At 36.9% G+C, this 14,058-nt stretch overlaps 1 protein-coding gene across 8 annotated transcripts in view; it reads left to right on the forward strand.

Annotated features, from left to right (window-relative positions):
* The window catches only part of PHF20 (PHD finger protein 20), a 77,922-nt gene that overhangs the window by 19,073 nt on the left and 44,791 nt on the right, over window positions 1–14,058 (forward strand). For all 8 annotated transcript variants that reach the window (XM_064521341.1, XM_064521342.1, XM_064521340.1 and 5 more), the window contains 7 exons: window positions 1,725–1,896; window positions 2,120–2,204; window positions 4,220–4,299; window positions 9,241–9,628; window positions 10,079–10,186; window positions 11,152–11,331; window positions 12,139–12,312. In XM_064521341.1, coding sequence (XP_064377411.1) covers window positions 1,725–1,896; window positions 2,120–2,204; window positions 4,220–4,299; window positions 9,241–9,628; window positions 10,079–10,186; window positions 11,152–11,331; window positions 12,139–12,312 — 1,187 coding nt within the window. The remainder of the gene's footprint in view (window positions 1–1,724; window positions 1,897–2,119; window positions 2,205–4,219; window positions 4,300–9,240; window positions 9,629–10,078; window positions 10,187–11,151; window positions 11,332–12,138; window positions 12,313–14,058) is intronic.

A 14,058-nucleotide genomic window follows, 5' to 3' on the forward strand; every position in this document is an offset into this window, starting at 1 on the left:
AACTGTGTTAAGATAATTGTTTGTGGAAAGACTTGGAGTCTTCCCTCCTTATAAAATTATGCAGAGCGCTGCTGCTTGGGGTTATCTAACTACGAAATGGTTTATGGGCTGTAACACAAAGGAAGGAAATTACTTGTTGGTAACAGGTTAGAGATGTCTTTACCATCAATATCTCTCATCTGCCTTCCTCTCTCCTCCTTTGCCTTTGCTGCATGTGTTTTGATAGCATACTGGGCTGGACTAAGGGCATGACTAAAGGTGTATGTGGCACCTAGTGTTAGGCAGGGCCTTAGTGTGCGGCTGAAGTGTGAGTCTTGGACATGGAGTACTTGTGGCTCTCTTCTGAACAACAGACATGTGCCATAACTGCTGAGGAACTTCGGTTGTGAGTAGAAAACCTTTCTTTTCATCAGTTTCTGACTGTAAAATGATGGACTTAAAATATTAAAACATCGCATTTAAGTCTCAGTTCTGCTGGGTTTGAGTTTTATTTTTAGTACCAGGCTTGATCCACACTTTCTTGTGCTCTTACTGCAGTGGGGCAAACTTTGATTTATTTGTGATGTTATCTTCAGCTGTGATAGTGCTGATTCTGAAAGATTTACTGAGGTCTACAAATTACCAATGCAATTAAAGAAATGCATAGTTTATAAGGTCTCCGTGATTGGAAGGAACTGGATTTGACCCTTCTCTGATTCCCATACTAATATATTGACAGATTTCTATTTAAAAGTCCTGGGACTTTGAAGATGGGATTTAACTTTGAGAACATAAAACTTTAATTAGATTTAGTGGGCCTACTAGACTTTAGCTGTTGTGCTGAGAGGTATCTTCAGAAGGTCATTCGTGACATGTGTTGATGGATATCTCTAAGAGAAGTGAGTGTATTGACCTCCAGGTGTTGGTCTTGATAAGAAAGAGCTGAAATGACTGGCTTGTTACCTTAATTGTGTAAATGTTTTATTTGTGGAAAGTTGAAATTATTAGGTAGAGGTAATATCTTCTGCCAAATCAACTAGTATGCTTGAAATGTTAGGCTTTAGAGATGGCTCTTCAGGTCTGGTTATATGCTGCAAGGTTAAGTTTATTTCTTTTTCCAGCTATAGAGTTTGATCTAGCAAAAGAATATTTCTAAAGCTTGTCTACAAACAATTTCAGCTATAACAGAGCACTTAAAATTACATCCGTGACAAATGCCAGTACACTTGCATCTAACAGTATATTCATATGAAATAACATGTTCCCACTGGCTTCATCTTTGAGGCTCTCCTACCTGCCCCCCCTCTCCCCCTTAATGCAGCTGTCAGTTTTGCGCATCTATCCCAGATATAGGGAAGTTTAACTTTTTTCTGACTTCTGAGCAGGGGGAGTGGGGAAATGTAACTAGAGATCAAGAGCCCCTCAGTTGCCTCCCCTTCCTGCAACCAGTATTTGCCTTCATGCTGTTCAGTATGGGAATCATTCCGTGCTGGGCCTTTTAATCATTTGTAATATCTTTATTGCTCATACAAGTGATATGTGAAATAATGTTGAGACTGTAAAAACTAAATTTTGTTAAGTATACTTAACTTGGGTCCCCATCACAGCTGATCAAGTGGTCTTCAGATACTCTGCTTTTGATAGTTCAGAAGGCCACCTGTGTGTAATGCTTTGCACTGTAGCTGGAGTAACTGTCTGAGACACATTTATTCTTGTTTGAAATATTTCATCTACCCTTTTTGCAGGTATCCAGCTCACATTGAAGAAATTGATTATGAGGAAGGAAAAGTACTTATCCATTTCAAACGTTGGAACCATAGATATGATGAGTGGTTTTGTTGGGACAGTCCTTATTTGCGTCCCTTAGAGAAAATACAGTTAAGAAAAGAAGGATTACATGAGGAAGAAGGATGTGCAGTAAGTAGCAAATATAGAGCATTTGAGTGTGTACCAGTTTAATGTGCCGTTAGATGAATTATGACCACTCAAATGCATTAAAACACTTCATCGTTGCTGCATTGCCTGCCATATGAGTTCTTGGCTTATATTTTAAATATTGGAAAACTAATCATTTTGATGTTTTAAATGAAGCTGTATGTTTTAGTATTTCTTAAAACACTTTTAAATACTGTCTTTTTAGGGATTTCATATAAATGATCAGGTATTGGCATGCTGGTCTGACTGTCGCTTCTATCCAGCCAAAGTTACTTCTGTTAACAAAGATGGTAAGGAATTACTTTTTGCTTCTGTCATGCTTGTTAGTAATGCATTTTTAATTGCGTTCTAAGCTTTTTGCTTGGATGGAGAGATAATACAGCAGACAAAACAGCTGTGAGAAGTTTTTGATTACATATTTTAGCCTACTAATAACTTTTTTTAACTTAACCTTTTGTCTTTTTGTAAGAGGCCTTCTTAGTCGATGAAGGAACTTTCTGCTGAGATACACAAAAGGTGAAAGCAGTAATGTGGCTAACTTTTTGGGAGGCTAAATAAAATCAGTAGTCGTTTGTGTAGCAAACTGAAAATCAGGCTTCATCCAGTAGGCTAAGACTGATAGAGTAGCTCAGCCAATTTGGTGTTAAAGACTCTAGCTAGGAGCAAGGCCTTAATTGTGAAGCACACTTTCCTGTGCCAGTCCTCTTAAGTATTCATACTATTCTCCAAAATGTAATTCTTTGATTGTTAAAGAGTTACACTTATACTGCTTTTTTTTTTTTTTCCTCCTTTTTGAGAACTTGAGCCCTCTGCCTGTTATAGAGGAGGCTATCCAGTACGTTTGAAGTTAGGGGATTTGTAACGGATGGATGTATACACACATCAGGATTGCAGAGTGCCTATATAAGCAATATTTCCTCAAGCAAGAAGGCAAAACACGTTTAAGATACAAACAGTGGCTGGAGAGGTTCTGACTGGACATCCAAAAAAATTTTGCCCCTAGTAGTACATCACTGAAACAGGTTTCCTGGAGCGGGGGGGTGGCACCTCTGTTTTTGGAGGTTCTTATGACTAAGCTAGGTACAGCCACAGTTACCCCGATTTAGTGTTGGCTATCTAGAGATCCCTTTCAACCACAATTTCTATGATTCTGTGAAAAGCTTAGACTCTTTTTCTTTTTCTCTTTTTTTTTTTCTGCAGAAAGGCTCTTCAGTATACTTTTACATTCTTAATAGTGAATTTTGGTCCATTATTAAATATCCAGGTATAATTCACATAATTGTGTTAAATCTCCCTTAATTTGTTTTGCAGAAACTGATACACTTTTGTTTTATGAAAACATATATTTTTCTGGTGATCCCATTCAGTTATTTTTAAGCTTTTTAGAACATCTGGAGATTAGTTATTTATTTATTTGGGAAATGACCAGTAGAGAAAACTCTAAAGTAATTCCTTCTTGGAAACTGTTCCTTATCTTAGCTTCCTTTGCTGTGGCCATCACTACAGACTAATTGAATTATTCATTACAGAATCATTAATATCTTCCTGACTATTTGCTTAGCTATGTGCAGTGCTAGAACAAGGAATCTACAGATGTTTTTGTCACCTGTCTGCTAAAGCTGGATACCTGTTGTTCTTTGAGAAGAATTTCATGAGGAATGACTTAGCAGCTTCTTTCATACCAATCAAAACCAGTAAATTCTTTTTTTCCATGTGTAACTAAGTTAATATCTGTATTTAAAACTTACAGTGGGGTCAGTAATTGCTTTAAGTATGTATTTGGGTAAAGCTGTTTCTTTGCTGTTAGATTCATTGTCAAGATGCATGCAACTGTACTAAAACTAGTGTTGGAGCTGCAGAAAGCTTAAATAAAATTGTTTACAAACAGAAAATGTTAGAAGCTTCCTCTTTCTGAATATCGGTAATTAACCATGAAGGACAGTGCTTTGTCTACAGCTACTGTAAAAGTTGCATGAGCAAGAAAATAATTCTTTGTAATTATCCCTCAGACTATTCTACCTTAAATATTTTGGGATTTGGGCAGGGAAGTGTGTCTAAGGAGCAACTCTGCCATCTGACGTGTACCTTTATTGTGCACTTACCATCATTATTTTTATTAATTTCACTGTTGCTCCCTTGTCTGGCCTGTGAAGAGAGACCTCTACTGTTCAAGTCTTCTAACAAGACTGATGAGGCAGCTTTTATTTAGAGCTTAACATGCAGCTTCAATATTGGAACTGTAACCAGCTGCTCTGTTAGGTAGCTTCTGATCTTTAAACTGTTGTGCTTTGTTTTCAAATTTTAGGTACATATACTGTGAAATTTTATGATGGTGTAGTTCAGACTGTCAAAAACATTCATGTCAAAGCTTTTTCCAAAGACCAGGTAAGTAATGTGTTTGCACTGCTAGCATAAAATGGGCAGTTGAAGTGGCTAGGTTTGCTTACTTATAAAAGTATGAAATGTGTTTAATTTTTCTACTGCTGACATGTGGTATATCTGAGACGAAAGCCATTAAAATGAAAAGATGATGCAAATCATGGCATGACTTAAAGTTCTCAGTTTCATGTTCTCATGAATGCACTTCATGAAGTAAAATCAGTGGAAGATTCAGAATTTACGTACTAAAGGTAGTGGTAGGTTATTGAAACACATTTCAGTTGTTTTAGCTGAGTTAGAGATTAGATTAAAAATACGTATATCAAAAATTAAGTGTATGGGAACTATGAAATGGAGGGGAGATTAGCCTTTCCTAAAGGAACTAGTTGATTATCTTGAGCCCTTTAAGGAAATTGTCCAGTAATCTGTCAGTTCACAGCTTGGAGACGATAACACTGCTTTTTCTCTAGCTGTGTTCTGTTTCCGTAATTTGGCTGCTTTACCACCCTTCACCTCCTCTGTGCAATGACTTCAACCTTCAGCTAGTGATAGGAAGTGAGCAGTTTAAAAAAAAAAAGTGCTAAAAAAGACAGTTTTTGTTTGTGGACACATCATAGGAAAGGCTGGCAGGTTTTGGTCCTGTATGACCTGGAGAAAACTTTCTAAGTATTCAGTATTTGCTTTTGGATAACTTTCATTACAGGAATGATTTTAAGTTTCAAATCCTGCCACACGCATTCCTGTGGTGTATCCGTAGTCTGTGTTTTTCAGGCATGACTTTTGCTTTTAGTTTTCTGCAAGTATAAGTTTGAATGCAGAATTGGACCTCCTTCCAAACAAAAGCCTTAAATATAGATTCCAATAATGAATTATTAATAAGTACAATTTAAATCTGTGACCGTCTTGAAGAGGCATGCCATTCCTTGGAGGTCTGTAGATTGTGTATCTGCCAGACTGTGAGGGAAAACTGTTTCAGATTTGCTACAAAGTGCTGTTAATAGCTTCCAAACACTAATAATTGTGCCCGATAGAGAGTTGACTAAGACTCACAAGGGAACTGCCAGAAGAATAGTCATTGCCATGAGAAATATTCCTACCTTTTTAATACATTAACTCCAACAATCTTAATAAATATTCTGCAGAAGAAAGGCAAAATGTTTTGTCTCCTTTAGAGAGTTTATGAGCTTTCCATATGGCTTTGGATAGGTTTTGAAAGGAATTCAAGTTTTATTTTCAGTGCAGCCATTGGCTGGGAAATTTCTCTTAACTTGAGAAATGAGTTATACTACAATGTTTTGCTCTGTCCTTTGGCATAAAAAGCATAAAGGGAAAGATTACTTTTGTTAGTAAACAGAACTCACTAGGAAAGTTTAAAAAAAAATATTTTGGCCACTGGAGACCTCAGGACTCAGTTGTGAATGTAAGTGACTTAAGATATAAATTCAGATACAGCACTAATGTAGCAGCTTGCTGCTGCTGGAAGGAAAGCATCTTGTTCCTGTTCATCAGCAGGAAAGACTGAAATCATGAAGACACATGTAGCTCATACTTTATTTGTTTAAAAAGCCTGATTTTTGAAGGGAATAGAATAAGCTGGCCTTCTTCAGTGGCAGTGTTTCTCTGCTGTTTCATAGGGGGAATAACAAGCTGTATCGGACAGTGATGATAAAATGCCTTTCACCCGCACAGTGTGAATGTTTTTAGGCGAAGACAGCTTTTAAGAGTTCATAACATCAACAGATAATTCAGGCTGAGTGTGTTTACCATTCAGTTTTTTGAGGATGATTTGATTAAGACATTTCATGTATATTCTAATGCCTCATATTTTATTCACATCAGATTGTTCTGCGAGCAGCACAGCTAATGGAACGCAGTGTCTGAGGGTTTTTTGAGGTTTTTGATTAATGTGCAAGTTCCCACGTTTGATTTTTATAGTAGTTTTTAGTTTTAAAGAAAAAAAAGTCATTTCATGTTAACTCTCTGCCAAGTATGGTTAAAATCATCTCATGGAAAGTGGAGCAGATGTACATATTCACCATTTTATTGCATCAAGCTTATTTCTTGGGACTGTGGCCTAGAAACTGCGGTCTTCCAGTGCATCAGTTTGAATCCACATACAGATAGGAAGACAGTGGTGGGAAGAGGAGAGATTGCACAGGGACTGATGAGACCTAAGTGTATTCTCAGTATTTTGTGCAACTTAAACCAGCTGTTCCGGTTCTTTCCCAAGGGGTACGTAGCCTTTCTAGTCCTGTGATCTTTGTCCAAAGTCTTTTCCTGTCTCCTCTTTAAGCTTGTTGTGCCTAGCGATACTATGGCTGGAAAGGAGCTTGGTTGCTCATTAATATTTCAAGTTATTAGGCAACAGGAAGAGGAAGGTTAGTTAAACTAAAGCCAATGTTAACACAAGACCAAACACAGAAGAATAATCTAGACTCACAGTCAGAAGGAGGGTTCTGTTCGTTGGAGCCATTAAGTTCTGGGACAGGCAGTAGGATCAGTGGAAGGGGGAAAAAACCTAAGCAAATCCGACTTCCCCCACTGCGTAGTGTTAGAATGGGTCTGATCAGCTAATGAAGCGCATCCGTGATGTTCCCTAGCAGAGAACTGTTTGGTACAGGGATGTTCTTACTGGTTTCGTGTTACATAAAAAACATGGTAAAATGAGTGTTGTATCAGTAACTTACTGGACAGGGTCAACTAAGGATTTTTGATGTTCTCTCAAGCTGAACAAAAATTTCAGAAAATTGAAATTTAAAGTTTTTTTTTTTTTAAATACAAATGTGTCATTTTGTACGTTTGCTGATTAAGTTAGTGATTGCAGTTACTTTATGTGACTCCTCAGCTGCTGTACAGTTCAGTAACAGCAATAACAAACCAGTCTTTAGCATGTAATTTTGAATGAGAGACTTTTGTGAAAGGAAGAAGACTGTTTCTGTATCCTAGTGCTTGTGCTGTTTGCCCTTTTCTGTGCTCTTGACTTCCATTCTTTTTCCAGTGTCGCAAGCAGGATTTAAATAGCGCTGCTCAAGCTAGTGTGCAGCTATGGGATTTGGTTACTGGACTTAACCTGCATGTGAGAACTAAGGCATAGCAAGTCTCTTATTCCATGAGTTGTCCCGTCTTCGTGAAAGAATTTGGCTGATTCTTGACCTTGTTTGTGTCTTAATCTGTACTGTAAGAGTGAAGGAAAAAAAAACATTAACCCTAACTTTTTCAAATATAGCAAAAGACTTCTGTTGACTTTAACCATAGGTAAAACTCAAAAAAGGCTATGGTGCTCTGATGATATTCTTCAGTACATAGAAGAGAGTAGGACAGTAAGCTTACAATACGTAGTTTTTTATTTTATGCTAACAGATTGTAGAGGAATTTATAAAACTAACCTAAAATTGATTTCTTAATACCTGTTTTAAAGTTGAGTATAACTCAGTGTGTTTTTTCAGAAAGTAGTTGAAATCTTCAGGTGGAACCCAGAACTTTGTTTGATCTACTGGCATGAGGAGGTGGAGAGGGATTTTGCAGACTTTGATCCGATAATACTGGTGGGAGGACTCAACTAAGTGACTAGATTGTGTTTTAAAAAAACTACTATGTTATAGGGCGAACAGTTTTCCATGCATCTTTACAGTTTTAAAAACTTACTGTCTTTCTTTTGTGTCTATTTGTGGGGTATTCCTTTTAACTAGTAAAGATTTTGCACAGATTTTAGGGCTATTTCAGGCAATGTGGAAGGCTTGAAAATATTTCTTAAACTGCATGTCAGTTATGTGTTCAGGATAAGGTAGTTCCTTCAGGTTTGCCTGTAAAAATAACAAAAAAAAAAGAAAAAGAAAACCAGTGTATATGTCTCAAATTGGACAAGCTTTGAGGGGAAAAACTGAGGGTGTCCTTAGGTTTTCAGGTCCTCCTCCAAGAGTAAGTGTGTGACCAGACTGGACTTTTTAGAGCTGCTTTGCATTAGTGACCTACGTTTGCTTATCATGGATCCTCCAGAGTCTTTTGACCCTTTAGCAAGCCTTACTTGAGCCCCAGAAGCTAGCACTTGTGAATCCATCCTAGTCTCCTTGTGAGCTTGCTTGTGTGTTTTTGTTACGTGGGCCTGGTAATGCAAGGGTTTGACAGTAAAATCCGAAGCTAGAGTTTTCAGGTTCTTAATCTGTGTTTTGTTTTGCTTTTTCTTTTAATTTCCTTGATGAATATAAGATGTCTTTTTTTTTTTTTTTTTTTTTTTTTTTTTTTTTTTTTTTTTAAAGGTAATGGCCACCTGTCTACCTTGTGTACTGTTAAGAGGCTTTGAGTCTGTTTCTAAACTGAAGGATAAATGTTGAGACTAATGAATGAGTTCATGAGTGAAGCCTCTTCTCTGTATCTTCATTTGATATTCTTTGCCAGCCTTTTCCTTCTGTGAAAATACCTGTTGCTTCTACTGTCTTAGTACAAACTTTAGGCTGTGGAGGCAACCTTATTATGGTTTTGGCTGAGGTTTATGATTTAAGTATTTGTATTTGACTTCTTTGGTGTCTCATTGTGTATCTGTAGTTTTATTAATGCTAGCGGTGACTAAATTAGTTCTTAGACAAAGGTATAGAAAAAATCAAAGTTTTCATTATGTTGGAACATAAAGTTAGAATGTGTAACTTCATTTGGAATTTTAGTAAATAAGAGAAATCATTTCTTATTTAATTCTCAAAATCAGTTACCTATGTCAAATGGCTACCTAGTATTTGTTATCTTGATAAACCAGTATGTGTCTGCTCCATAAGTCTTCAAACAGTTCAAGTGCCTTGAAGTTCTAACGCGTGGGTTGCACTAGAGTGAGACATGCCTTTTTTTTCTTTGAAAGCTGGTCAAAAATGCAAAAGCCTGCTAAATACAAAGCTGGGGTAGGGGGGAGGACTTTCAGATTGCCAGAAGTTAGTTTTCATGTCACTCTTTTCATTCTAGAATATCGTGGGTAATGCTAAGCCTAAAGAAAGAGGTAATGAAATTCCGTCATCTCCTGAAAAGCGGGAGAAATTTAAAGAACAGAGGAAAGCAACAGATAATGCAAAGAAAGACAAGGATGAAAAGACATTAAAGACTGAGAAAAGGGTTAAGCAACCTGATAAAGAGGGAAAATTGATAGTCATCTCAGAAAAAGGCAAGGTCTCTGAGAAAAATATATCTAAGAATGGAAAAGAAGATAAAGAGAATATATCAGAGAATGATATGGAATATTCAGTAGATACACAAATTGAGAAGAAGCCTGAGAACGACAATGTAAAGAGTCCACAGGAAAACGTAAAAGAAACTAAACGAAAACGTGGAAGGCCACCAATAACGCCTCCAACAGGTATGTAGTTGAACGTAGATTGTTTAGGGCATATTGTGGAAGCCCCTATAAACTTACGTAAGAGAATGAAAAGTGTTTTGCTGTTCTGTTTGCAGCCTCAAAGTTTCTAGAAGTTTAGACTTTCTTTTTTTTTTTTTTTTTTAACTCATCTTTATTCAGGCTTGGTTAGGACAGCTAAGAGCATACTTGTTCTTCAGATTTAGAGGTTTTTAGTGGTTTGGTCAGAGATTAGGTTTAGGCAAATAATCTTCATGTATAACTGTAAAATATGCCAGCAGTAGGAGTCAATCCTAATATGTAGATATAGGAAAGCCAGGTGAAACTAGGTATGGAGATCTGAATGGTTTATGCTTTTCATAAAGGAATAAATAGTAAGACGTACGAACTTGTTTTAGTGAGTTTCCCAGCTTCACATCCAGTCAACTTTTTGTTTTCTATGTATATATGTAGAGCAAAGTTCTCAAACGCTGCAGCCCATAACTTTAGAGTTAAGACGTCGGAAAATACCTAAAGGAGGTGAAGTTCCATCAAAGCGTCCCAGGATCGAAAAAAGCTTGTGTGAGTATTTTTGGTATTTAACTGTCACAGTACTTGTACAAATAAGTTTCTAAAGCTTAAGTGGAATAAAAAGAAATCTGTAATATTAATCATGACGTGATACAAAAAATGGCTTAAAGGCAGCACCTGCTTTTCTTAAACTGGCCTTAAACTATTTGTATATAACACCATTATGCTGAAATTCTTTTCCAAATTTTGAAAGTTGGATTGGATAGAGGAGCCGCAGGCTGACAATTTTCATGTAGAAATTCACAGGCTTTAGGGGCAGGAGTGGTTATATTCTCTCCAATATTTAGAGAGTCCAAAAAGCCTTTTCCTAAGAAACTATCTGTTTTTGCTTATTATATGGAGAATCTACCACATTGCTTGTTTGAAAAAGAAAAAAAAAAACCAAAAAGCAAAAAAAGTCAGCTTTAACATTTGATACACATTCATGTCATTGCAGTCTAATAGCTTCTACTTTGTCTTGATATGCTATATAGTGATGTTGAAGAACTTCAGTGTGTTGATCAAGAAAGCAAATTACTATCTATGGTAGTATCACAAACAAAGAGGTGAGGGCCATCTAAAGTAATTTCTCCCCCCACCCCTTCTAGAGGACCGTAAAACCTAAAAATTGCAGGTCATGTATTATCCAGCATAGGGTCAAAGCTGTTTGTGTTTCTGAACTGTCCGATCTAATGTCTTATATTGCAAATGTCTGTGGGATAGTTGTTGTTCAAAACAATGCTTTATCATTAAGATAGCTGTATTCTAATTTAAAATCTGTTACTAACAGAATATCTGAAACATTAAGAAACATGTACGAGAAACTTTAGCCCCTTTTTTTGTGCTTATATAAATTTGTTGATGTGATTGTAGCTTTTACAGAGGCCTAATTACCACAACTTCAAACTAGTGCTTGGAGGGAAGTCTTTCAAATGCGCCTGTGAGCTGCGTAGTACTATCAGATTTCTGTTTTCTAGCTCAGGAAAAATTGAAAAGCTCTTCAGATAACCGTGAGAGAGACCAGATTAGGAGGCGATCTTCAAGGCTCTCTTCTAGCGTTAGCCATGAGATTGTAAATACAGATCACGTCACAACAACTTCAACAGAAATTCAGCCTTTGAAAGATACGTTATCTAACCCAAAGGAACTTGAGAAGGGTAAGTAGCTTCCTGGTATAGCCTGAACATATGGTGGCATGGAAGCTTTTAGTTGTTACAAGCACCATATTTTCACTTGCGTAACCTGCAGATTATATATCTGCAATTAAAACGAACCTGATTTCAGCAGCAGTGCAGGATAAGCCCAAGGAAAGCTTATCTCAGTCTCTGCTGCTCTGATTGCCCTTCCTTTGCTTTTGATTTCCTCTCTGTCAGTAACCCTAGCATTTCCCCTGTGTAGTAGGGAGCTTTTGTCAACAGAGGGATAACTAACTGGATCCTCAGCTGCCTTGCAAAGAAGAGCTCTGCTGGTTTCCTGAACACTTAATGAGCTGTTTTTAAAGAGATGCAGGTTATACTTGTAGAAGCGAACTAATTGATGTTTAATGTTCTTTTGATTTGGGAAGTAGTTTAAAAGTTAAATTTACAGTTTAATCCACTTGTTGAACACTAAAACAAGAGCACACCCTTTTTCTATATTACACTGTGTAGAAATAACTTTTTCTACCTCCTGCTTCACTGCCTTTTCCTCACAGGGGAATCTGTGATAATAGTTTGAGTAGACCTATTCTGTATCAGGCTATAATGAACTAGCAGCCTGTGCAAGTTTAAGCAGTTGAAAATCCAGAGGGTTGCTACAAGTAGCTGTGGTGTTTAAAAACTTAACTTTGTGCTAATATAACAGCAAACAATCTCATTGTAAATGGATGTTCATCTCCACTGTAATGTGATGAACACACACGTGGGTGTTTTGGTATATGCTTTTGTGTACATCTTACTCATTCAAAATTTTTTCCTCCTTTCTAGTTCAATTAGAAATTCCTGTTGAAACTGGCGAAAATTTCAGTGAAAAAGCATCTTCTGGAGATGCTTTACATACTACAGTACTCAGTGCAGATGCCAGCTTAAAAGAAGAAAAAGTTGAAGACACTGAGCCTTCCTCTGTTACTGACAGAACTGAAGAACCTTCTGCTGCTACAGGTTCAAATTTTGCTTTCACATTTAAAATAGATATATATATATATATTTTTTTTTGTTGTTGTTAAGGCAGCTGATACCAGGCACTTCATGCTTTTAAGAGTATAATTAATAAAAATCAAGCATTCTTTTAATGTTAACCAAGGGGAGATACGCTTATTTTGAGCCCTGATGTACTCAGTTTTGCTGTTAGGTGTGAGCTTTGGACTTGACAGTAATCCTCCAAAAGGTGGAAATCACAATTTTTAAATGAGGGGGTGTAATATTTTTAGTACGTAACAGCTGAAATCAACAGAAATACTGGTTTTCAGGATATAACTTAACGTTTGCAGCTCTGGGTTAGGTCAGACCGATGCCTTAAAAGATCAGCTTCTTTTGTAACTTATTCTGTGTTGTGGATACATGGTAGGATTGATATTCTTTGGGAATCCTGATTGTGCATTTCTGTATCATGCTGTTTTGGCTATTGTTAAACTTAAGTCCTGCAATATTCAGTGTGTTTAGTGCGAATTTATGGAATAGTTGAAACATTCCAATGTCTGCCTTAATGTGTGTTTTCTCTTAGACTGGGGAATGTACTGATCTTGCTTTTTCAAATTAAAGTTTCATATACAAAGAGTAGACTAAGTCTAAATATGATGCTGCCCTGGGATTATTTCTTAGTAGCTTTAATATCTGCAGTTAATTGGGGAAGCTTGTACTAAAAATTACCTAATTTATGCTTGATCAAGAAAGCTTCAAATTATGTAGGACAGAGCAGTTAAAAGGATTTATAGTTGTTCAGCGTTGCTGGAGAAATCTGTGTGTGCTAGCTTTCATTCTGTTTGTTCGTTCTTCCAGATCTCCCCTCTAACTTGCACATTTTCTCTTTCACCCACTCCGCAGTGTAACTCTATTCGTCAAGAGCCCTGTCTTTTTGCCACTGATAACATTTGCATGTGCATCTGTACTGCAGTGCAGGAAGGAATTTACCTCTTCCTTTCATTTGCTTAGGATGATATGTAAATAGTCTTTTAGTACTTAAGACTTTTTTTTTCTTTTTTAAATCTTCTTGTTTTTTCTAACAAAAAAAGGTTTGGCGATACATCTATCTGTGTTCCAACTGTGGTATATCCAGAATCTTTTAAATTGGTATGTTGGGTCCATGCATTTTCCTTCCTACATTCTGGCAGAGAGGTCAGAAAGTATGGAATGGCTGTAAGCTCTTTTTGCTAGTCAGATTGCTTTGTCCTTGTCTGCCTATAAAGTGCATTTGAATTTTTTTTTAGTTGAGGGGTTGTAGCTTTTTTTGGTTAGTTAAAGCAAAAGCACTGGTGGTCTGGTGCAGCTGAACAGAATATTCAAGTAATCTGACAGAGCCTGTCTGATACCAAGGAAATACCATTACTCTCTGTCGTAGGTCAGAGTAAATGAGCTATTGACAGCCTCTCTGCAAATCTGCGAAGTGAAGGATGTAAAAAGTGGTGCTCCTTCCAGTGGCTATAGATGTTTCTCCCCCTCTTGTAGCCTGTAGAACCAGCTTAATGTACATTTTAAAGTTCAGATTGATTACTTTTACTGAGTAATTGTGATATAACATCACTTCACTTTTAGGATGGAGGAGTTGCTGCAGGTACAGGCATAGCTCCAGACAGGTACAGCTAACTGGATTATTTTGGGGTGAAGTAGGTTGCATGCAGGATTAACACTGTGGACACAGCTCTTAAGAGTTATAACAGGTGGTCACTATTTTGAAAAAAGAATTTTTAG

The sequence above is a fragment of the Dromaius novaehollandiae genome, chromosome 16, assembly GCF_036370855.1.
Source record: "Dromaius novaehollandiae isolate bDroNov1 chromosome 16, bDroNov1.hap1, whole genome shotgun sequence".
Classification (NCBI taxonomy): Eukaryota; Metazoa; Chordata; class Aves; order Casuariiformes; family Dromaiidae; genus Dromaius; species Dromaius novaehollandiae.